Source organism: Oncorhynchus tshawytscha, linkage group LG09 (assembly GCF_018296145.1).
Source record: "Oncorhynchus tshawytscha isolate Ot180627B linkage group LG09, Otsh_v2.0, whole genome shotgun sequence".
NCBI lineage: Eukaryota > Metazoa > Chordata > Actinopteri > Salmoniformes > Salmonidae > Oncorhynchus > Oncorhynchus tshawytscha.
Genome location: NC_056437.1, coordinates 72,597,011 through 72,623,507, shown reverse-complemented (window position 1 = coordinate 72,623,507; position 26,497 = coordinate 72,597,011). Strand labels below are relative to the sequence as shown.

The 26,497-nt window shown below is 42.3% G+C and overlaps 1 protein-coding gene and 1 pseudogene across 1 annotated transcript in view; both read left to right on the top strand.

Annotated features, from left to right (window-relative positions):
- Positions 1 to 10,102, top strand: part of LOC112258603 (integrin beta-3) — a 23,169-nt gene extending 13,067 nt beyond the window's left edge. Inside the window, exons 11-15 of the mRNA XM_024433082.2 lie at positions 5,459 to 5,681; positions 5,869 to 5,969; positions 8,101 to 8,217; positions 8,715 to 8,881; positions 9,024 to 10,102. Coding sequence (XP_024288850.1) covers positions 5,459 to 5,681; positions 5,869 to 5,969; positions 8,101 to 8,217; positions 8,715 to 8,881; positions 9,024 to 9,092 — 677 coding nt within the window. The 3' untranslated portion in view covers positions 9,093 to 10,102. The remainder of the gene's footprint in view (positions 1 to 5,458; positions 5,682 to 5,868; positions 5,970 to 8,100; positions 8,218 to 8,714; positions 8,882 to 9,023) is intronic.
- Positions 10,103 to 12,607: 2,505 nt separating this feature from the next.
- Positions 12,608 to 26,368, top strand: LOC112258621 (annotated as a pseudogene).
- The last annotated feature ends 129 nt before the right edge of the window (positions 26,369 to 26,497 follow it).

Below are 26,497 nucleotides of genomic sequence, written 5' to 3'. Positions count from 1 at the left end.
TGCTTCTTAACACGGCGCGCATCCAACCCTGAAGCCAGCCGCACCAATGTGTCGGAGGAAACACCGTACACCTAGCGACCTGGTCAGCGTGCACTGCACCCGGCCCGCCACAGGAGTCGCTTGTGCGTGATGAGACAAGGATATCCCTACCGGCCAAACCCTCCCTAACCCGGACGATGCTAGGCCAATTGTGCATCGCCCCATGGACCTCCCGGTCGCGGCCAGCTGCGACAGAGCCACCCGGGAGGCCCTGTGTCCAAAATTTTAGTGGTACTATATATCATCAGGCCTTTCTTTTGGGGGCAGTGGTCTGAAACGGCTGGTTTACAGGCCACATCAAGCCTGCAAGTCACATTATGATGTGTAATTCCTTTTGGATATCCAACAATTAGAACTTTTAATCACCCACAACCTGCATTGAGAATGACTGACAGGGTAGGTGAAATAAGTTATTGAAACTACCTAAATCATAAACTGCAACAGCCATCACAGTAACTGGTGCAAAAAGTCCAACTACTAACAGATTGGATTAGTTTTGGAAATGTTTTATTTTTTTTATGTTTGTGTAGCATAAGATTAATCAACTAATCAATGTACATGCAAAAACACAGGTATTGAAACAAACAATTCTGAAAATCAACCAGCAATAGGGCGTGCTGGGAAATATGATAATGATGGGTGTAGTTTTGAGCAAACATATTTGTAATTTTAGGCCAACATGACTTTGTAATTCGTCTCAACAAGTTCGTATACATTCAGCTCAATGTGAGCAAAGTCTGTTGAATGAAAAAACATCACACATTAGCTACATTTATTTTCCTTCAATTCACAGATTAATGCTGATTAAGCAATTGGTTAAATTGGCTTTTTTACAGTGTGTGCTATGTGTGAAATGCTATGTATGGTGGTTAGGGTGAAGTCAGGACTTGGGAATGGGACATATTTGGTTAAAACAGTCATTTATGTCTTAACTCAGCATTAGCTATGGTTTTGTCAGTGGAAAAGATGTTATTTGTGGGATTGTGGTCTTAGTCATTGAGCTCTACTCTTTTATGAAGCGTCTAGGGTTGGAATGATTGACACAGAAATGCAACCGTCTAGAACTCCATATTTAGTGAGTAGAGCCGGTGGAGCACGCTGAAGGAGACTCAACTTTGTCAGCCTGTGTCTCTGGAGTCTGGTTGGCATGATGTCATTACTGTGTGAACAACAGTAAAGTATCAGAGTCCCTGGGCTCCAGCTCAATATGGGTCTCCCCCAAGGCCCACCCCGTCCTCTTAACCTCAGGCCCTCCCACATCCCCCTGTTGGTGTGTATTTCTCCCTCTGCTCTGGAGCTAGGGCAGTGGAGCAGGAGTCAGCAAGCCCATCCACAGGGCACACAAACAGGCAAGAGAGAACATGAAAGTTAGCATTCCTCTGGCATGCTACCCTCTCTCTTTCTATCCTTATCTCCTCCTCCTCTATCTCCCTCTTTTAAAGTTCACATCCATCACCAATGCTCCCACTCATCTCCTCTCTTTTTGTATTATTCTCTCATCGTTGTGTTTACAGTTCTCTCTCTCTCTATGTCTATGACTCCCTCCACCTCTTCGCTCTCATTCTCTCTGTCCTCCCTCCTGGACTCCATGTTTATGTGTCTCTGTAGTTCATGTTTACGACTTGATAAATTGGAGGATTAGAGTGCTGTCTCAGACTGAGGCAGATTATTTAGAAATGCATGCCAAATGGCACCCTGTTCCCTATATAGTGCACTACTTTTGACCAGGACCCATAGGGCTCAAATCAAAAGTAGTGCACTATGTAGGGAATAGGGTGCCATTTGGAATGCATACCTAGAAACTCCTAATTTCTCTGACTCGAAGATACAACAAGTACAGTAGAGAGAACAAGGCACAAGCATGAACTCAGTGTACGGATGAGGTAAAGTATAAGGAGCATTTGCCAAACACAAGAACGTTATTAAGAGAGGAAAACCAGGACTTTCTTTACTATGTACGGATTGTGTCAACTGCATTCAATTGAGTTCATGCTCTGTTTGTGGGATACATACTGTAAAACATTAACCAGCTCAACTCAGACAGCTTATGTGCCTGAAAGACAGTAAATCAACCTTTTATAACTATAGCTGCCTCTTTCATTATAGACAGACAGACAGACAGACAGACAGACAGACAGACACACACACACACTTATCTCATAGTGATGACAGAGTCAGATAGGGCGTGGGAACTGGGGAATTCAGCTGAAGGAGGTGGTTTCACCTGAAAACAACTATTCCGATGTCTCTGAGTGCCTGTTTATACAGTTTACAGACCTCTGTTTAGTTTCCATCGGTCACTCTAACCCAGCTGAGCTCTGAGATAGTGACTCAGTTTGTCTCTGCTCTTCGTCATTCATTGCCCAGCCCTGTTGCATTAACCTTCATCCTGTTGGAAACAGCCAGTTGCTCTAGTATGTCTGTCTGAGGGCAATCAAACAATCATTTCTCAACTTTGCTGGCTGGGCTGAGAAATATTGTGGAGGCTTCAGGGAGTGGTCGTTACAGCCAGGGATTGTCCCAGTTTTGGGAGGGGAAGAGTGGGATGGATTACCAGTTTGCTTCCTGCCATTGTCTGCACTGTCTGGTCATGAATTGATGACTTCATGTCTTGGAAATTATGATTTAATATGGACTCATCACACGTGTGTCTGCCTGCCATGCTCTCAATGCACTCATTAATACTCATTGATACATAGACAAACACATGCAGAATTGCTGATAATTATACTGAACAAAAATAGAAACACAGCATGCAACAATTTCAAAGATTTGACTGAGTTAGAGTTCATATGAGGAAATCAGTCAATTGAAATGAATTCATTAGGCCCTAATCTATGGATTTCACATGACTGGGAATACAGATACAGTGCCTTGCGAAAGTATTCGGCCCCCTTGAACTTTGTGAACTTTTGCCACATTTCAGGCTTCAAACATAAAGATATATAACTGTATTTTTTTTGTGAAGAATCAACAACAAGTGGGACACAATCATGAAGTGGAACGACATTTATTGGATATTTCAAACTTTTTTAACAAATCAAAAACTGAAAAATTGGGCGTGCAAAATTATTCAGCCCCCTTAAGTTAATACTTTGTAGCGCCACCTTTTGCTGCGATTACAGCTGTAAGTCACTTGGGGTATGTCTCTATCAGTTTTGCACATCGAGAGACTGAAAATTTTTCCCATTCCTCCTTGCAAAACAGCTCGAGCTCAGTGAGGTTGGATGGAGAGCATTTGTGAACAGCAGTTTTCAGTTCTTTCCACAGATTCTCGATTGGATTCAGGTCTGGACTTCGACTTGGCCATTCTAACACCTGGATATGTTTATTTTTGAACCATTCCATTGTAGATTTTGCTTTATGTTTTGGATCATTGTCTTGTTGGAAGACAAATCTCCGTCCCAGTCTCAGGTCTTTTGCAGACTCCATCAGGTTTTCTTCCAGAATGGTCCTGTATTTGGCTCCATCCATCTTCCCATCAATTTTAACCATCTTCCCTGTCCCTGCTGAAGAAAAGCAGGCCCAAACCATGATGCTGCCACCACCATGTTTGACAGTGGGGATGGTGTGTTCAGGGTGATGACCTGTGTTGCTTTTACGCCAACCATAACGTTTTGCATTGTTGCCAAAAAGTTCAATTTTGGTTTCATCTGACCAGAGCACCTTCTTCCACATGTTTGGTGTGTCTCCCAGGTGGCTTGTGGCAAACTTTAAACGACACTTTTTATGGATATCTTTAAGAAATGGCTTTCTTCTTGCCACTCTTCCATAAAGGCCATATTTGTGCAATATACGACTGATTGTTGTCCTATGGACAGAGTCTCCCACCTCAGCTGTAGATCTCTGCAGTTCATCCAGAGTGATCATGGGCCTCTTGGCTGCATCTCTGATCAGTCTTCTCCTTGTATGAGCTGAAAGTTTAGAGGGACGGCCAGGTCTTGGTAGATTTGCAGTTGTCTGATACTCCTTCCATTTCAATATTATCGCTTGCACAGTGCTCCTTGGGATGTTTAAAGCTTGGGAAATCTTTTTGTATCCAAATCCGGCTTTAAACTTCTTCACAACAGTATCTTGGACCTGCCTGGTGTGTTCCTTGTTCTTCATGATGCTCTCTGCGCTTTTAACGGACCTCTGAGACTATCACAGTGCAGGTGCATTTATACAGAGACTTGATTACACACAGGTGGATTGTATTTATCATCATTAGTCATTTAGGTCAACATTGGATCATTCAGAGATCCTCACTGAACTTCTGGAGAGAGTTTGAAGCACTGAAAGTAAAGGGGCTGAATAATTTTGCATGCCCAATTTTTCAGTTTTTGATTTGTTAAAAAAGTTTGAAATATCCAATAAATGTCGTTCCACTTCATGATTGTGTCCCACTTGTTGTTGATTCTTCACAAAAAAATACAGTTTTATATCTTTATGTTTGAAGCCTGAAATGTGGCAAAAGGTTGCAAAGTTCAAGGGGGCCGAATACTTTCGCAAGGCACTGTATGCATCTGTTGGTCAGAGATAACTTTAAAAAAAAATGGGCCTCACAATGGGCCTCGGGATCTCGTCACATTATTTCTGTGCATTAAAATTGGTATTGATAAAATGCAATTGTGTTTGTTGTCGGTAGTTTATGTCTGCCCATAACATAATCCCATCGCCACCATGGGGCACTCTGTTCACAACATGGACATCAGCAAACCGCTCGCCCACACGACGTCATATACGTAGTCTGCGGCTGGACGTACTGCCAAATTCTCTAAAACGGCATTGGAGACGGCTTAAGGTAGAGAAAAGAACATTAAATTATCTGGCAACACCTCTGGTGGACATTCCTGTCATAAGCATGCCAATTGCACGCTCCCTCAAAACTTGAAATATCCGTGGCATTGTGTTGTGTGAAAAACTGCACATTTTAGAGTGGCCTTTTATTGTCCAGAGCACAAGGTGCACCTGTGTAATCATTATGCTGTTTAATCAGCTTCTTGTTATGCCACACCTGTCAGGTGTATTGATTATCTTGGAAAATGAGAAATGCTCACTTACAGGGATGTTAACAAATTTGTGCATAACATTTGAGAGAAATAAGCTTTGTGCGCGTATGGAACATTTCTGGGATCTTTTATTTCAGCTCATGAAACATGAGACCAACACTTTACATGTTGTGTTTATATTGTTGTTCAGTCTAGATATGATCTGGCAAAAACACACACACAAACCACTCACATACACATTGCTTTGAAATTCAAAACATTCCAGACCAGGGTTGTAATTGCACTCATGGGTTTGTCCAGTACTGATAACGTGATGTATAAGAGATATATCAACCTAATGTACAAAATATATGTTATTAGTGTCTCTAAGTTAGACATAAAATGTCAATAAAAAAATGGCCCATCCTCAATCTCTGTGTCTCTGCCAGGCCATGGGAAATGTGACTGTGGCTTCTGCAAGTGTGGCTCTGACTGGATGGGGGAGAACTGTAACTGCACAACCCGGACAGACACCTGCATGTCCAGTATGGGCCTGCTGTGCAGCGGCCGGGGCCAGTGTGTGTGTGGGGCCTGTGAGTGCACCCAGCCAGGGGCCTACGGGGCCACTTGTGAGAGGTGTCCAACCTGCCCTGATGCCTGCAGCATCAAGAAGTGAGTAAATACTGTACAGGGGGCAGTATAACTGCTTACACACAGATACTGTATGAGTACATGTGATAGGTGTGAGGATGAAATGGTGATGCAATAAGGAAGAGGAGGAAAAGGAGGATGATTACGATTAAGAAGTTGGTGGTGGTGATGATGATGATGATGCATTAACATTGTGTTGTATCTGCAGGGAATGTGTTGAATGTAAGCACTTCAAGAGAGGCCGTCTCTTTGAGGAGAAAAGCTGTGCCCGAATCTGCAGGGATGAAATTCAGAAGGTGGAAGAACTAGGTATGAACTATTAAATAATGCTCCATTATTGTGTGTTCAACATGCTCTCCACGCAACAGATTGCATTATTTATAGTGCTTGATGTTCTCACATATTCCATCATATGAGCGGCAGGTAGCCTACCGAGTAAGAGCGCTGGGCCAGTACCTGAAAGGTTGCTGATTTGAATCACTGAGCTGACTATGTGAAGGGTACTTAACCCTAATTGCTCCTTTAAGTACTTTAAAGCATGTTATATATATTTTTTAAATTTAACTAGGCAAGTCAGTTAAAAAATGTAGACCTCCACGAGTCTGGTTCATCCTTTGGAGCAATTTCCAAATGCCTGAAGGTACCACGTTCATCTGTACAAACAATGGTACCCAAGTATATACACCATGGGACCACGCAGCCGTCATACTGCTCAGGAAGGAGACGTGTTCTGCCTCCTAGAGATGAACATACTTTGGTGCGAAAAGTGCAACTCAATCCCAGAACAACAGCAAAGGACCTTGTAAAGATGATGGAGGAAACAGGTACAAAAGTATCTATATCCACAGTAAAACGAGTCCTATATTGACATAACCTGAAAGGACGCTTAGCAAGGAAGAAGCCACTGCTCCAAAACCGCCATAAAAAAGTCAGACAACAGTTTGCAACTGCACATGGGCACAAAGATCATACTTTTTGGAGAAATGTCCTCTGGTCTGATGAAACAAAAATTGGACTGTTTGGCCATAATGACCATTGTTATGTTTGGAGGAAAAAGGGGGAGGCTTGCAAGCCGAAGAACACCATCCCAAACGTGAAGTGCGGGGTGGCAGCATCATGTTGTGGGGATGCTTTGCTGCAGGAGGAACTGGTGCACTTCACAAAATAGATGGCATCATGAGGAAGGATATTTTGTGGATATATTGAAGCAACATCTCAAGACATCAGTCAGGAAGTTAAAGCTTGGTCGCAAATGGGTCTTCCAAATGGACAATGATCCCAAGCATACTTCCAAAGTTGTGGAAAAATGGCTTAAAGACAACAATTTCAAGTTCTTGGTGGCCACAAAGCCCTGACCTCAATTCTATAGAAAATGTGTGGGCAGAACTGAAAAAGTGTGCGCGAGCAAGGAGGCCTACAAACCTGACTCAGTTACACCAGCTCTGTCAGGAGGAATGGGCCAAAATTCACCCAACTTATTGTGGGAAGCTTGTGGAAGACTATGCGAAACATTTGACCCGATTTAAACAATTTAAAGGCAATGCTACCAAACACTAATTAAGTGTATGTAAACTTCTGACCCACTGGGAATGAGATGAAAGAAATAAAAGCTGAAAGAAATAATTCTCTCTACTATTATTCTGACATTTCACATTCTTAAAATAAAGTGGTGATCCTAACTGACCTAAGACATGAAATGTTTACTAGGATTATGTCAGGAATTGTGAAAAACTGAGGTTAAATGTATTTGGCTAAGATGTATGTAAACTTCCGACTTCAACTGTAGCGCCAGACTACAGGTTTGTGAAGTCAAAACTGTGTGCTAACAACCCACATTGAGGCCCCAATTTCTCTACAGTATCAGAGCCTGTTCTTCCTGAGAAAACTCTGCAGTTTCAGGGTGGATATGACGCTGATGATCATTCATTGATTCCATTTTAACATTCAATATGATCTGCTGGTTTGGTCATCTTAACCTAAAGAGTCAGAACATGCTGGGTAACATTGTGAAACCAGGTAGCAGGATCATCTGACCTGTCTCACCAGTAACAGACATGAATCATACGCCAGGAGCCATCCATTCTGAGAGACTCCTGGCATCCCACGTTTGATGCATTTTTGTATACTTCCCTTAGAGGCCTCCTAGGTTTAAAATGAAGAGCTCAAAAGTCTCCTTCATCCCTGCTGCTATTAGCTTTCTCAATATGCGGTAGGACTGTTCTGTTTTGGTCCGGACTGGTTTATTCATGTCTGGTTCCTTATCCACTAATTCCTGTGGACACTACTGTTTATATTGTGTTGTTTGTTCGTCTATATATGTAATGTTGTGTGTCCATAGATTTTACTACGTGCTGCAAAATAAATATTATTAACCTCATCTTGTCTCTCTCTCTCGCTCCTTATCCTCCACTTGGATCAAACCCCCTCTCTTTCATCCCAGTCTTCTATGAGAAGAATGCTGTGAACTGCACCTATAAGGATGAGAATGACTGTGTAGAGCACTTCCAGTACTACGAGGATGCCAGTGGAAAGTCCATCCTATATGTCATGGAGCCTGGTGAGTGTGTCCATCGGTGTGTGAATGGGTCTGTGCTCATATGTGTGTTTGACAGGGTCTGGATGAGAGTGAATTCCTTTAGTATTCTAGAGAATAGTTATGTGTGTAGCAATAATGTGCATTACTACTGATGCCTGGGAGCTGTAGGAGGAGTCAATTTTTCTCCCTAACTACGAATAGTGTGTTTCTTGGTTCCAAGTCAGTCTTTATCTATGTGGCTGGCAGGCACCACTAGAGTAGAGCAGGTACAGAGAGGGCAGTCTGGTTCTCTAAAGCTCATAATAGCACTCAACCCTGCCACCCCTGGTAGTCTTCTCCCCTCTGACACGCACCCAAGAGGAACAAAGACAACTCCAAAGCCAGAGCGAGGTGCATTAACGCTAGTCCCCTATTGCCGACACAAATATCATCCATCCAAACCCCCCTATTTTTCATCCCTCTCAATCTCTTTTCCCTGCTCAACCCTCTCTTCTCCTGTTTTCTTCTCTCTCTTTCAGACTGCCCTAAAGGGCCTGATATCCTGGTGGTTCTCATGGCGGTGGCAGGGGCCATCTTGTTTCTGGGTCTGGCTGGCCTCCTCATCTGGAAGCTGCTGGTCACCGTTCATGATCGCCGAGAGTTCGCCAAGTTTGAGGAAGAGAGGGCTAAGGCCAAATGGGATACGGTGAGTCCGACTATGCTTTTAATACAAAGCTGCCATCTGATGGAGAAAATATGAATGGCAAGAATATTTATCCATGTCAAGATGACATGTGTCTGATTGGATGTTTGATATATTTGCCCTCTATTTGTTTCCATTTTTTCAGGCTAACAACCCCTTGTACAAAGGAGCCACCACCACTTTCACCAATGTGACCTACCGTGGGAACTCTTGACCAATCACAATCAGCAAAACTCAGGGGTCTATGAGAGATGCAATGTAGTGACACAGAGGGGGTTGGTGAGGTGGAACCTCTCCACTGTCATGTGATGAAGTGTGCTGACTCTAATGTCAATGAAATACATTTGTTGACATTGTATTGTAGTGATGGTATTGTACATATCATGTAAAAACCAAATAATTCAAACTGCCTTATCCAACATTTCAATGTCAGTCCAAATTATGGCAAGGCCTCCAGGACCCCTATTTCACCCACAAAGTGTGACGCCATTCCCGTAATAAGACCTAGTATAGTTCAGCGACCCCAAACCTACCTTTGGAGAGAAAGATTGTTATGCTCTGTTATTGTTTCAAATTTGGTTTATGAAATTGCACTGCACACACCACAGCAAACTTGCCCACAGGCCTCTTTTACAAAAACCTGGTTGTAGTATATTATTATGGAGCCCAGCTGCTTACTACTACTGCCACGGTTTACTTGTGTTATGACACTGAACTCAGGTATTCACACTGTATTACAAAAAAAGTAAAGTCCAATACCTGTAATAAACAGCCACATGGGATATCATGAGTTTTAGTTAATGGTGCCCAATGTCTGTTGTATGTTAATGGTCACTAATGAACAGCTATGGCAATCTGCTCTAGCATGTGTACAGTACAGTATGCATTTGTTCTTTGGTATCAAACTTGGGAGTGATGGACATCAATGAACTGTTTGTAGCCAAGTTTGACAGTTGTTAGAATGTGGCTAGACAAACAGAAGAAGTTTGTGGTCCCTTTTATAAATCACTTTTTTTTTTTATATAAAAGAAAGCATTTCTGGAACATTGGTTGTTCTGTCATTTGCTTTATTGCATAAAATATGTAAATGTTACATTTAATGTGTTTTGGGAACGAGTGGCTTTTGATTGATTGTACTATGTTGATTTAAAAAAATCACTCATCCATTTTTCTGTCTTTTTTTTAGCAATTTCACTCTGCTAAAATATATTTTAGAAAAAATGATCTGCTTTTGTGTTTTCCTTTTATATATATATATATATATATAACATTATGTTTGTAATTGAATGAGTATCAACAACACATCATGCAAACCAGTACAAACCCGATTTGCCATGGAGAAAGATACAGAGATTTATGCGCATGTGCAGGATATTTTTTTTTAACCAAGATGCTGTCAACTCCGCTGCTGCTCAGTGCTTCGTTGCCGCTTCACCCACCCGTAACATGAGCATCTCGTCATTATATACACATCTCTGGTTTCAGCCACTTACAAATTAAAAAGTTAAGTTGGCAGGTGCACAGTGCACTGCTAAGATGCTCACTAACCCATTAAGCACATTGGTGTTTTGCCAAAAGTATATAATCACCCCTGTCTAAATAAAATAATTCTAAAAACTTTACCAGAGAGCTTGACTTAGCTATAGAGGATCATTAGCTTTTTATTTGTGTGTGGATTGTTTATAGTTGTGGATTGTTTCAAATCACAAGTGCATAGGCCTATGCCTATTTCGGAAGACGGCAGTGCGTGTGGCAATAGGCCTAGCTTATTATTGAGTTGCAGCTGTTGGTAAAAAAGCATTTCAAATGTGTGGAGATAATGTGTCTCGACTATAATTTAAAATGTTGAGACAAGAAGATGGGAATGCATGCTCTCTCCAGAACGTGCTCCACTGTCACCTGCCAATTCTTGCACATTCATTGTTTCATTGTGTGAATTGCTTGCCCTTTGTTAATTTTGATAAATTCCCCATTGCATGTGTAACCAGCAGGCCTAGTAAATGTACAGGCAATTCCCATAATTTAGTTACATTAATTTCTATGATTCATTTCTGGCTCTGTACATCTCGGGTTATTTTGCTCTAGGATTCCCACAAGCCTCACAATACTTGTCTGAAGGTAGCCCAGACACTTTAAAACAAACTTTGTTTAGATTTTTTTCACTATCTGTTTTTCCATGTATGAATCTGTTATTCAATGCGTTTCAACGGGCCAATAGCAATAGCAGGCCAAATTCAATGTTTCATCAAATCATTAAAAAATATATTTATCTTCTAAAATTCCAAATCAAATAGCTAAATTATCATTGGTGTGACCATCTTAAAACAATTCCATATGTTAGCTTAGTAGAGTGACATCCCAAGGATTTCCAGAGGAGCAGGTGCAAAGTCTTATTTTTATCTAAAGGATTGTGTTGGCGGATCGCATCCATCGTTTAGGCGCATACATCACCACCTACTGTACTGGTGTGTGAGGCCATTCACGGCCTACATAAATTTGATAGAGTAATACAATATTGGGAAACAGGAAAATGACACTGCAAACTATTAGCCCTCTGTAAAAAAAAACACTACCCCATTCCACTATTTAACCCTGTCTAATCTACTGAGCAACGGTCTGAGAGAACAGAACACTACCACTCAACACCACCTGCAACACCACATTCCTTCGTCTCATGCCCTCCTGCACACTTCTCACTTCTAGGAATCTCCCCTCCTACACACTGCTGCAACATCCCCATAACTTCACAACTAAAATACTGTGGTATTTTTGGAACAAAATCTCTCACGGGATACCTTACACTTCCTAACTTGACCTTGTCGGGCAAAGACTCTACATCAAAACTCAGCAGGACAGACATTGTCTTCTCCATTTTCCCACGCTCTCCACCGGGTCTCCGTCACACCAAACTGCGGGTGTCACAGACACCGCAAATTTCCCATTTCAACTGATCCTCCTCAACACACTGCCATCCCTGTTAACACTCCTTTCAACTCCACCCTGCTCCAGGGAGCAAAGCAGGTCACATTTCTTGTCCCTAACTCCCTCTGGACTGAAGAAACACAATAAATCATCACTATTCCACTCAGAGTTACTTTCAACAGTCCCCAACCTCTTCTCCATCCAACCTGACACCACATATGGATTAGCCAAAATGAAAGAATCATTCACTCCACAAATCTCAGTCCCACTGGCCAGAATCATCCTTTTCATCCTCGGGACGCTAGGCGGTCCTCACCGCAGGTACTACATCCATAAACTCGTCAGGTCCCATCTCTGAGCTACTAGGGGACATATCCCTCTTTTCGCACTTGGCGCCAACCTCCCTCACCACACCACTGCCCTCTACACTCAGCTTCTTCTCAGTGGTTATCACTGCACTTGCCACCACAATGAATTCACCTTCACTCTCTTCACGTTCACTTTCCTTCTCTAGCTCTTCCAAAAGTGCTGTGCAGTCCTGAATTCCATATTCCCTCAAAACCTAATCCCCTTTTTATCCGTGCCCGCCATCTTCTTTCATCCTACCGCCATTCATCCCCAAGCGGGGATCTCATCAGCAGCCACGTTCTCAATCATAATGCCAAATGTAGGGCTATGGCGCGCTCAACTGGTGTAAACGAGTACTCACAGGCAACGCTGATTTACTGACTGTAGTGGGATATCTCGTTGACAATGTAGTCTTTGTTTCGTCTTCTCTGGACATTCCTTCCGGTGCGTCAATTCAACATGGCAGCGCCCGTTACTCTGGGAGGGATAGTGGAGCAAAACATCACTGAAACGGGATAAATATTACCAGAATCCACATCTGGAGAACTGAAAAGACCTCAGTTTGGAACCCGTTTCCTGACAGACCCACGTCAAGTTTTTCAACATAACGCATGGTTCGTATTTTAGCATGCATATTACTTGTGGTAGTACACACACATGGATAGCCCTTGATCATGATTCTCAGTTCCATTACATTACACAAGAGTCATTGGATGAAGGTGTCTTCTGTACATAGGTGTTTTGTTAAGAGCCCTAAGGCTTGGTCTGAACATTAACATGCATCGCTTGCGGTACCTTTGGAAGCATAAAAACATTATCTTTGATCTCAGGGAGAAATCATAAAAAAGGTTAAATTGATACACACCTTTGTATATAGGGTTAGGGTTCCCACACGGCCATATTTCCATGTTACAGCGCTTGTTTACGGAAAACTGTTTATTAGCCATCTGCGTCTTCGATCACCTGTGTGTAAATTTGCTTTTCAACAGGACATGTAAGGTCCTTGTACTATAAAGAGTAACTTTAGGCTCCATTAGTCTATTATTGGGCTAACATATGGACAGAACATAACAGAACGAGGCCTGGGTAGCATGTCTTCCTCTTGGTTTCTAGTGGTGTTGGTGTCCCATTCACTTTCAGGGACAATGTGGAGTGGACAGAGGAGCAAGAGGCAGCAGCCAAGAAGAAGGTCCAGGAAAACAGTCAGCCCCTCCCTCAAGAGAAGCAAGGTTGGTTCTGAACCAGAATCTGGGTTTACAGGAGACGTCCTCCTTTAAGCCCAGAAGCACCCATTGAACTTGCCATTCACCAGCTTTTCAAGCTTAATAATGTCAAAATTAATTTGGTACTTACCAAGGAAAGGAGTTTCACTGAGCAACTTTCATAATTGCTGCCGTCCCAGACAGTATGTACTTCCAAAAAAAGGTCTAAATAAAAAGTTACAAGCAACTGAAAAAATCTACCTCATTACTGCTATCAGAGATCTGTATATAATGACTGACTGATCCACAAATCACCTTGCATCACAAGTAACGACTCATTATTATGTGAAGATCAGTCAGTCAGTCACAATTTACCCATGATACATTGCAGTTTTAATCCTCTTGAACATGGCCAATGCCTTTTCTGGAAAGAATCTAAATATTGTTTTTGAGCGCATGTGCCAAATCCACCTCTTCTGCACCTCCTGCAATATTAGTAACATCATTAAAATACACCAAAGAAAGCCTTGAAATATGCTATCACTAAAAACGTACCCTTATGATTTTTTTTTTCTCCCCAATTTCGTGATATATAACAATATGGGGATGAGGTAGTTGGATGGGCTATTTACAGATGGAATATGTACAGGTGCAATTATCTGTCAGCTGCTCTCACAGCTGATGCTTAAAGTTAGTGAGGGAGATATGAGTCTCCAGCTTCAGTGATTTTTGCATTTCGTTCCAGTCATTGGCAGCAGAGAAGTAGGAATTGACTTTGGGGGTGACCAGTGAAATATACCTGCTGGAATATACATTGGGGCAAAAAAGTATTTAGTCAGCCACCAATTGTGCAAGTTCTCCCACTTAAAAAGATGAGAGAGGCCTGTAATTTTCATCATAGGTACACTTCAACTATGACAGACAAAATGAAAAAAAAAATCCAGAAAATCACATTGTAGGATTTTTAATGAATTTATTTGCAAATTATGGTGGAAAATAAGTATTTGGTCAATAACAAAAGTTTATCTCAATACTTTGTTATATACCCTTTGTTGGCAATGACAGAGGTCAAATGTTTTCTGTAAGTCTTCACGAGGTTTTCACACACTGTTGCTGGTATTTTGGCCCATTCCTCCATGCAGATCTCCTCTAGAGCAGTGATGTTTTGGGGCTGTTGCTGGGCAACACGGACTTTCAACTCCCTCCAAATATTTTCTAGGGGTTGAGATCTGGAGATTGGCTAGGCCACTCCAGGACCTTGAAATGCTTCTTACGAGGCCACTCCTTCGTTGCCTGGGCAGTGTGTTTGGGATCATTGTCATGCTGAAAGACCCAGCCAAGTTTCATCTTCAATGCCCTTGCTGATGGAAGGAGGTTTTCACTCAAAATCTCACGATACATGGCCCCATTCATTCTTTTCTTTACACGGATCAGTCGTCCTGGTCCCTTTGCAGAAAAACAGCCCCAAAGCATGATGTTTCCACCCCCATGCTTCACAGTAGGTATGGTGTTCTTTGGATGCAACTCAGCATTCTTTGTCCTCCAAACACGACGAGTTGAGTTTTTACCAAAAAGTTCTATTGTGGTTTAATCTGACCATATGATATTCTCCCAATCTACTTCTGGATCATCCAAATGCTCTCTAGCAAACTTCAGATGGGCCTGGACATGTACTGGCTTAAGCAGGGGAACACGTCTGGCACTGCAGGATTTGAGTCCCTGGCGGCGTAGTGTGTTACTGATGGTAGGCTTTGTTACTTTGGTCCCAGCTCTCTGCAGGTCATTCACTAGGTCCCCCCGTGTGGTTCTGGGATTTGTGATCATTTTGACCCCACAGGGTGAGATCTTGCGTGGAGCCCCAGATCGAGGGAGATTATCAGTGGTCTTGTATGTCTTCCATTTCCTAATAATTGCTCCCACAGTTGATTTCTTCAAACCAAGCTGCTTACCTATTGCAGATTCAGTCTTCCCAGCCTGGTGCAGGTCTACAATTTTGTTTCTGGTGTCCTTTGACAGCTCTTTGGTCTTGGCCATAGTGGAGTTTGGAGTGTGACTGTTTGAGGTTGTGGACAGGTGTCTTTTATACTGATAACAAATTCAAACAGGTGCCATTAATACAGGTAACGAGTGGAGGACAGAGGAGCCTCTTAAGGAAGAAGTTACAGGTCTGTGAGAGACAGAAATCTTGCTTGTTTGTAGGTGACCAAATACTTATTTTTCCACCATAATTTGCAAATAAATTCATTAAAAATCCTACAATTTGATTTTCTGGATTTTTCTTCTCTCATTTTGTCTGTCATAGTTGAAGTGTACCTATGATGAAAATTACAGGCCTCTCTCATCTTTTTAAGTGGGACAATTGGTGGCTGACTAAATACTTTTTTGCCCCACTGTACCTGTGCTACTGGTGGGTGCTGCTATGGTGACCAGTGAGCTGAGATAAGGCGGGGCTTTACCTAGCAAAGACTTATAGATGACCTGGAGCCAGTTGGTTTGGCGTCGAATACGAAGTAAGGGCCAGCCAACGAGAGCATACAGGTCGCAGTGGTGGGTAGTATATGGGGCTTCGGTGACAAAACGGATGGCAGTGTGATAGACTGCATTCAATTTGCTGAGTAGAGTGTTGGAGGCTATTTTGTAAATGACAACGCCGAAGTCAAGGATCGGTAGGATAGTCGAGGGTATGTTAGGCAGCATGTGTGAAGGATGCTTTGTTGCAAAATAGGAAGCTGATTCTAGATTTAATTTTGGATTGGAGATGCTTAATGTGAGTCTGGAAGGAGAGTTTACAGTCTAACCAGTCACCCAGGTATTTGTAGTTGTCCACGTATTCTAAGTCAGAGCCGTCCAGAGTAGTGATGCTGGACGGGCGAGCAGGAGCGGGCAGCGATCGATTGAAAAGCATGCATTTAGTTTTACTTGCGTTTAAGAGCAGTTGGAGGCCACGGAAGGAGAGTTGTATGGCATTGAACCAAGGAGGGGCCAGAAGTATACAGAATGGTGTCGTCTGCATAGAGGTGGATCAGAGAATCACCAGCAGCAAGAGCAACATCATTGATGTATACAGAAAAGAGAGTCGGCCGGAGAATTGAACCCTGTGGTACACCCATAGAGACTGTCAGAGGTCCAGACAACTTAAAGAAACCTTGCTTGATGTACAGTGTCGATCAATGCGGAACAATCTAATATTCTCAGGGATACTGGAGAATGACAACAGCAGAGTCTGTGAGGACACAGTCCGAGACTTTATGTCAACTCAACTGAAACTGCCCACTGATGTTGTGCGTAATGCCACCTTTCTCCAGAGTCCATAGAATAGGTAAGGCCTCTGGAAATAGGCCACGGGCTATTATTGAATGTTTTGATAAATTTAACCAAAAGGAAATGACGAAGAACATGGGGAGAGAACTCAGAAACACTGATTTTGGAATGAATGATCACTTCCCCACCGAGATCAATGAAAGGAGAAAAAAACTATATCCCATCATGAAGGAAAAGCATTGCCTGAATCAACGAGTCTCCATGGTGATGGATAAACTTTATATCAACGGGCAATTGTATCAGGACTCTAGAGTAACTCCCTGGTTATTTTAATGTAATGTTTAAAACTGAGTTTGTGTGTTGTAGTGTATCATGACAACTTCAACTATAACGAATACATGCTATATTGATCTCCACTTGATAAGGAAAGGGCTGCATATAGCTCTGGTTAATGTATGTAGCCTTCCTAACAAAATACATGAGGTTTTTAACTTGGTCAACCTAAATAATATTCATATTTTGGCTTTGACCGAAACGCATTTAGATGTATCTGTAAATGATGGGCAAATTAACATTTAAGGATATAGTCTACTGAATAGGGACAGGAATAGGAATGGTGGGGGTGTTGCACTGTATATTCAGAATCATATACCTTTTAAGAGGAGGGATGACCTTAATGTAGGTCAAATAGAGGCACAATGGGCTCAAGTACATCTGTCTCACCAGGCACCCATATTGGTAGGATGTGTGTATAGGACACCGTAGAGCTAGGAGGTCTATCTGGATGACTTATGTACTGGGTTTGACCAGGCCACAGATAGCAACAGAGTTGTATTTATCTTGGGTGACTTTAATATAAATTGGAAGGATCACAATAATTAGAATAGAACAAAATTGACGAGATATGCTAAGAACTGTGGTTTGAAACAAATGGTTAATGATACTACTAGATCTTCAATTAAGTTGGGTCATCGTTCAGACACGTGCATTGATCTGATTTTCTGTAATATACCATTGCAATGCTTAAAAGCCAGATCAATGCCAGTGGGCTGGACAGACCATAATATTGTGACCATAACCATGAACACCAAGGTTCCAAAGAAACCCCCTAGGATTGTGGTCAAAAGAAATTTTAAAACATTTAATCATGAGTTATTTCTAAATTATTTGGCTGCTGTACCCTTGGAGCTGATTTATCTAGAGGATGATTTAAATCACGCTAGAGAATGTTTTATTGATTTGCTCATGGAGGTAATGGACCATCATGCCCCTATAAGAAAGAGTACAGCTGGTGCCCGTCCATCTCCATGGATTAATGATGAACTGGGTGAGGCTTTTTCTCAAAGAACTACGGCAAAAGTCTTAGCAGCCAAGTCAAAATTAGAAATTGATGAACAGAATTATAGAACATTACGTAATTATGCAGTTAAATTGAATAGAAGGAAAAAAAAGTTTTTTTACAACAATGCTTTTATTGATTGTAAAAATGACTCTAAAAAGGTATGGAACACAGTTAAGGGCTTACTTGGTACATCTATCTCATCATGCCCATATAGTGTGGAGGTTGACGGGAGAATGATAACAAAACCAGTTGATATTGCCAATCATTTTGCAGATTTTTTTACACGGAAAATTAAATTACTGAGCAACAATGTAGACATACATTCTTCCAAACAAGCTGTTGTCCAATGGATTGATGATCATATTATGAGCAATAAGATCTGCTCTTTTAGTCTACAAACGGTGTCAGTGGAGGAGGTGTTAAACCTATTGAAGTCATTACCTGATGGTAAATCTACAGGTTATGGTCTTATGGACAATTTTTTGCTTCGCTGTGCTGCTCCCCAGATTGCAGTTCCACTGAGATACATATTTAATTGGTCACTAGAAAAGGGGATGTTTGCAAATGTATGGAAGCATGCGAAACTGTATCCTATTCCGAAAGACAGCAAAGAACCCATTACTCCTGCTAATAGTCAACCAATTAGTCTACTCCCTACACTCAGTAAGATATTGGAGGGTATTGTGAGTAGACAAATGTGGGAGTACATGGAAAATAATGATCTGATTACAGCCAATCAGCATGCTTATCGCAAAAACCATTCCACTACCACTGCATTGGTTGACATGACTGATCAGTGGCTCAATGCTATGGATAATGGCACATGTGTAGGTGTACTATTTTTAGATTTCAGTGCAGCATTTGATTTAGTGGATCATGAAATAATTTGACAAAATTAACGCATTATGGTTTTAAGGAGGTAGCATTGAATTGGGTACAGTCATATCTAACTGACAGGAAACAGTCCACCTATATCAATGGTTCATTTTCTTACACTAATGTGTTAAACTGTGGAATACCGCAGGGCAGCTGCCTTGGGCCACTTCTTTATTTAATATATACCAACGACCTTCCCTATGCCTTGGTTGAAACTCAATCTACTATATTTGCAGATGATACTACAATTTATGCAGCAAGACAATCGGTTCAACAGGTACAGCAGGCTTTACAAGGAGATTTGGATAATATCAGGAAGTGGGTTTGCCAAAACAAACTTGTTTTAAACACCAAGAAAACCAAAGTTATGTTGGTCTGTTCAACTAGGAAAAGGCCAAAACAGCATGGGATACAATTAAGTATGGGAGGAGTACAAATTGAAGAAGTGGCAGAAACCAAACTATTGGGAGTGCAGCTAGACAACTGCTTATCATGGTCTTCTCAAATAACTAATCTATGTTAAAAAAATATATATTAAAACAGCATGCATAATCAGAAGGATAGCTAAATATTTACCAGGAAAAATTATTCAGCAAATAACACAAGCATTAATTGAGAGTCAGGTGAACTACTGTTCGGTGGTCTGGAGAAATGCATCATCAATTGAAGTTAGGAGGCTGCAGAATGCACAGAACAAAGCAGCAAGGATTGTTTTAAGGTGGAGATATGGTTCTTCTGTTGCAGTCATGCACAGTGTTCTTGGTTGGTCATCAATCGACAAGGTAATTGAAAAAAACATGCTTATTTTATTTTATAATATACATAATTTAAAACGGCCAAGTTCTATTCACAACGGTATTCAGTTGGTAAGAGACAGACATTCTGTAAATACTAGGAATAGATTGTCCACCATCTATGCGTTATCCAGACAGAAAAGAGAAATAGCAATACAGAAATGTAATGAATTAACTGAGCAAACTAGAAACCTTTCAATATATAAATATAAACATTATTTTAAAACAATTTAAATATAGTATATAGAAATGTTGTGGGATTATAGTAGATGAAGAATCAATATTGTTTTTAGATTGAGTATTTATTGGGTCATTATGCTAGTATTATGTATGTTTGTAATAGTGTGTTATATGTGAACGTGTGTTTGTATTATAAATTGTATTTTAATGTTTAAGGACTCTTGGAAGATTAGTCCAAATGGGGACTAAAAGAGATCCAAATCAAATCAAACAGACTCCAACCTCTCCACAATGGCCAAGACCAGAGAGCTGTGTAAGGACATCAGGGCTAAATTGTAGACCTACACAGGGCTGGGATGGACTACAGGACAATAGGCAAGCAGCTTGGTGAGAAGGCAACAACTGTTGGCGCAATTATTAGAAAATGGAAGAAGTTCAAGATGACGGTCAACCACCCTCGGTCTGGGGCTCCATGCAAGATCTCACCACGTGGCTCATCAATGCTCATGAGGAAGGTGAGGGATCAGCCCAGAACTACACGGCAGGACCTGGTCAATGACCTGAAGAGAGCTCGGACCACAGTCTCAAAGAAAACCATTAGTAACACACTACGCCGTCATAGATTAAAATCCTGCAGCGCACGCAAGGTCCCCCTGCTCAAGCCAGTGCAAGTCCAGGCCCGTCTGAAGTTTGCCAATGATCATCTGGATGATCCAGAGGAGGAATGGGAGAAGGTCATGTGGTCTGATGAGACAAAAATAGAGCTTTTTGCTCTAAACTCCACTCGCCGTGTTTGGAGGAAGAAGAAGGATGAGTACAACCCCAAGAACACCATCCCAACCGTGAAGCATGGAGGAGGAAACATCATTCTTTGGGGATGCTTTTCTGCAAAGGGGACAGGACGACTGCACCGTGTTGAGTGGAGGATGGATGGGGCCATGTATCGCGAGATCTTGGCCAACAACCTCCTTCCCTCAGTAAGAGCATTGATGATGGGTCGTGGCTGGGTCTTCCAGCATGACAACGACCCGAAACACACAGCCAGGGCAACTAAGGAATGGCTCCGTAAGAAGCATCTCAAGGTCCTGGAGTGGCCTAGCCAGTCACCAGACCTGAACCCAATAGAAAATCTTTGGAGGGAGCTGAAAGTCCGTATTGCCAAGCGACAGCCCCGAAACCTGAAGGATCTGGAGAAGGTCTGTATGGAGGAGTGGGCCAAAATCCCTTCTGCAGTGTGTGCAAACCTGGTCAAGAACTACAGGAAACATATGATTTCTGTAATTGCAAACAAAGGTTTCTGTACCAAATATTAATTTCTGCTTTTCTGATGTATCAAATACTTACAGTGGGGCAAAAAAGTATTTAGTCAGCCACCAATTGTGTAAGTTCTCCCACTTAAAAAGATGAGAGAGGGCTGTAATTTTCATCATAGGTACACTTCAACTATGACAGACAAAATGAGAAAAAAAATCCAGAAAATCACATTGTAGGATTTTTAATGAATGTATTTGCAAATTATGGTGGAAAATAAGTATTTGGTCACCTACAAACAAGCAAGATTTCTGGCTCTCACAGACCTGTAACTTCTTCTTTAAGAGGCTCATCAGTCCTCCGCTCGTTACCTGTATTAACTTGTTATCAGTATAAAAGACACCTGTCCACAACCTCAAACAGTCACACTCCAAACTCCACTATGGGCAAGACCAAAGAGCTGTCAAAGGACACCAGAAACAAAATTGTAGACCTGCACCAGGCTGGGAAGCCTGAATCTGCAATGGGTAAGCAGCTTGGTTTGAAGAAATCAACTGTGGGAGCAATTATTAGGAAATGGAAGACATACAAGACCACTGATAATCTCCCTTGATCTGGGGCTCCACGCAAGATCTCACCCCGTGGGGTCAAAATGATCACAAGAACGGTGAGCAAAAATCCCAGAACCACACGGGAGGACCTAGTGAATGACCTGCAGAGAGCTGGGACCAAAGTAACAAAGCCTACCATCACACTACGCCGCCAGGGACTCAAATCCTGCAGTGCCAGACGTGTCCCCCTGCTTAAGCCAGTACATGTCCAGGCCCGTCTGAAGTTGGCTAGAGAGCATTTGGATGATCCAGAAGAAGATTGGGAGAATATCATATGGTCAGATGAAACCAAAATATAACTTTTTGGTAAAAACTCAACTCGTGTTTGGAGGCCAAAGAATGCTGAGTTGCATCCAAAGAACACCATACCTACTGTGAAGCATGGGGGTGGAAACATCATGCTTTGGGGCTGTTTTTCTGCAAAGGGACCAGGACGACTGATCCATGTAAAGGAAAGAATGAATGGGGCCATGTATCGTGAGATTTTGAGTGAAAACCTCCTTCCATCAGCAAGGGCATTGAAGATGAAACGTGTCTGGGTCTTTCAGCATGACAATGATCCCAAACACACCGCCCGGGCAACGAAGTCGTGGCTTCGTAAGAAGCTTTTCAAGGCTCCTGGAGTGGCCCAGCCAGTCTCCGGATCTCAACCCCATAGAAAATCTTTGGAGGGAGTTGAAAGTCTGTGTTGCCCAGCAACAGCCCCAAAACATCACTGCTCTAGAGGAGATCTGCATGGAGGAATGGGCCAAAATACCAGCAACAGTGTGTGAAAACCTTGTGAAGACTTACAGAAAACGTTTGACCTCTGTCATTGCCAACAAAGGGTATACAACAAAGTATTGAGAAACTTTTGTTATTGACCAAATACTTATTTTCCACCATCATTTGCAAATAAATTCATTAAAAATCCTACAATGTGATTTTCTGGATTTTTTTTTCTCATTTTGTCTGTCATAGTTGAAGTGTACCTATGATGAAAATTACAGCCCTCTCTCATTTTTTTAAGTGGGAGAACTTACACAATTGGTGGCTGACTAAATATTTTTTTGCCCCACTGTATGTCTTGCAATAAAATGCAAATTAATTACTTAAAAATCATACAGTGTGATTTTCTGGATTTTTGTTTAGGATTCCGTCTCTCACAGTTGAAGTGTACCTATGATAAAAATTACAGACCTCTACATGCTTTGTAGGTAGGACAACCTGCAAAATCAGCAGTGTATCAAAGACTTGTTCTCCCCACTGTAGGTCTGTAACAGTTTGGGTCTAGAGTGTCTCCTCCTTTGAAGATGGGGATGACCGCGGCAGCTTTCCAATCTTTGGGGATCTCAGACGATATGAAAGAGATGTTTAACAGGCTAGTGATAGGGGTTGCAACAATTGCGCGGATAATTTTAGAAATAGAGTTCCAGATTGTCTAGCCCAGCTGATTTATAGGGGTCCAGATTTTTCATCTCTTTCAGATTATCAGCTATCTGGATTTGCGTGACGGAGAAATGGGGGAGGCTTGGGCAAGTTGCTGTGGCAGTCCGAAGGACTACTCAGGGTTTGGCAGATGCCAGGAAAATGCCACCTGCCTGAAAGCATAGTGCCAACTGTAAAGTTTAGTGGAGGAGGAATATTGGTCTGGGGCTGTTTCTCATGGTTCAGGCTAGGCCCCTTAATTCTATTGAATGGAAATCTTAACGCTACAGCATACAATTACATTCCAGACGATTCTGTGCTTCCAACTTTGTTGCAACAGTTTGGGGAAGGCCCTTACCTGTTTCAGCATGACAATGCCCCTGTGCACAAAGTGAGGTCCATACAGAAATGGTTTGTCAGAATCGGTGTGGAAGACCTTGACTAGCCTGCACAGGGCTCTGACCTCAACCCTATCTATCACCTGTAGGATGAATTGGAATGCTGACTGCGAGCCAGGCCTAATTGCCCAACATCAGTGCCCGACCTCACAAATGCTCTTGTGGCTGATTGGAAGCAAGTCCCCACAGCAATGTTCCAACATCTAGTGGACAGCCTTCCCAGAAGAGTGGATGTTGTTAGAGCAGCAAAGGGGGGGACCAACTCCATGTTAATGCCCATGATTTTGGAATGAGATGTTTGACGAGCAGGTGTCCACATACTTTTGGTCATGTAGTGTAAGTTCCAGAACAAGATATAGTATATGTGGCAGTCAATTTGCATCTCTTCCACTCATTTCAACAGAGGACTTTGACTGCAGGGCGAACGAGTACTGGAATGAATTCTACACCATCCATGAGAATCGCTTCTTCAAAGACCGCCACTGGCTCTTCACAGAGTTCCCTGAGCTGGCCCCACAGTGTCGTCTCAACCAGGACTCCTGTATTGGGGACCATAGAGCTGAGGACAGTGAACCACATGGTCTCGAACAGAGTCTGGACCAAACCAGTGAAGTCGCCCCTCTGGACCCTGTAGATGGTGACTTCCCTGGATCCAGTGCCATGTATCGCATACTGGAGGTGAGGAATATTGAATCATAGTATGACTGCAGTATATGTTAGCTTGAGTGCCAGTCTGTTTGTGTTATGCCAACTCATTGTCACTCATTGTAATGTCAAACATGTTTGTCGTAAGAATGAGCAATAGAGTTGGCAAGAGCACAAACAGATATGGGACCAGCTAAGTACATGTGGCCCTCAGGCATAAAGTAGGCTAACCTATGCCCTTGTTTGATTCAATAAGTTGGCTGTGGTGTTGGCAACACCGTCTTTCCCAATCTGAAGACCAACAAGTGAGTGGTGGTTGGGACCACGTGAATTGATCAGTCCCATTATGCAGTATGCAGCCTGATCAGTTTGACTTTGTATAGTAGCTACTACCCTCTTCGTATACATATGCTGTATATCTGCTATTCAGATCTCAATATGTATTAGATGCAACCCTGTTCGCACTTCCATGTTGCGTGATCCTGTCTTCTTTGTGTGTGTCAGTGACCCTGGGCTCTTTGTCTACTGCTGTGATTTCTCCAGCACCGCTGTAGAGCTGGTCAAGGTGAGAAGGAGAAATGCTTGATAGATGATGTCATTAGTTGGCTGATAAATAGATTTATTCATCTTGTCCCTTTCACTATCAGGCTAATTCAGAGTATGACCCCGGGCGCTGCTATGCCTTTATTCATGACCTGGGTGATGAGGGAGCTATTTACCCTGTCCCAGACGTCAGCATGGGTGTTATAGTGCTCATCTTCGTGCTCTCAGCCCTGCATCCTGACAAGTAAGCCGGGCCCTGTGTGACGTGTTTGAGTGTGGCAACAATCAAGTGTGGGTGCGTGTATGTGTGACTGCATGTGTGTGATAGGGAAAATTAATTGCCATCAAATTCCCATGTCTTTCTTTTTCTCTGTCAGGATGCAAGCCTCCATCAGCAGACTGGCTCGGCTGCTGAAGCCTGGAGGAGTGCTGCTGCTCAGGGACTATGGGCGCTATGACATGGCACAGCTACGCTTCAAGAAAGGTTAGTTACCATAGGCACTCATGCGTGGGACTGTGTGGGATCAAATCAAATTGTATTGGTCACATACACATATTTAGCAGATGTTATTGCAGTTGTAGCAAAATGCTTATAAATTGTGATTAGCAATATGTACATGTTTTGGGGAAAATCTGTTGAATGTGTTCCTTTTTCAGGAAGGTGTTTGTCAGATAACTTTTATGTCCGGGGTGATGGAACACGAGTCTATTTCTTCACACAAGGTAATGAATCAAATCAAAAGGCTAGTATGTACTGCTTTTTAACAGTGGTAATTTGCAAGTCAGTTTTTAAAAATGTATTTCTTATTTAACCTTTTTATTTATCTAAGCACCTGGGGGAACCCAGAGCTGTGCAGACGAATGGCTGAACGAACCCAATAGCAAAACATGTCTAATGCTTTGCACATACCCCTCAATTCATCTCCATGGTGTCCCTCATCACAATGGTCTCATGGAGGTATCCCAATTCTATCCCTCCCTCCCAGGGGCTGCAGTCCCACATCTACCTCAGACACTAGACACTTTCTGTTTTTTTGTGTGTATTATATCTCCATGACATCTCTCTCCAGATGAGCTACATGACTACTTCAGTGAAGCGGGTCTGGAGAAGGTCCAGAACATGGTGGACCGGCGGCTGCAGGTGAACAGAGGCAAGCAGCTGACCATGTACCGTGTCTGGATCCAATGCAAGTACCGCAAGCCTCATACTCAACCACCAGAGACACAGGAGTGAGCCAGGAACAGCAGAGAGAACACTGTGTGGCTTATCATTGAACTAGTGTCTGAGGTAGATGTGGGAATGCAGCCCCTGGGGGGGGAGGGATAGAATTGGGATACCTCCATGAGACCATTGTGATGAGGGACACTATGGAGATGGATTGAGGGGTGATGTGTGTGCAAAGCATTAGACATGTTTTTCTATTGGGTTCGCTCAGCCATTTGTCTTCACAGCTCTGGTTTCCCCCAGGTGCTTTTTGATAATGAATCTCTGACTGAGAGGTGGACATGACTCAGAAACGGAATATAGAGAAGGCTGATGAGCTAATGAAACCTGAACAAATGTCTGGAAATCCAATATTCTAATGTTTACATTCAACAGACTGTTTGCCATAATCCATTATTTTAGATAAATTGTGCTGTAGGAGTAAACTTTTTTTTTTTTTTTACATTCACCACTTCAAAATGATTAAAAAACTATGTGTAAACCCATCATTGTGACATGATTCCTTTCTGATAATTGCCTTCACTTCACATATCAAAAGATGATTGCATTTCTGTCTCCCTGAAACCTTATGGGCAGTTTTAGATTGCATGTAGCTAGTTTGTAAATCGACTTCA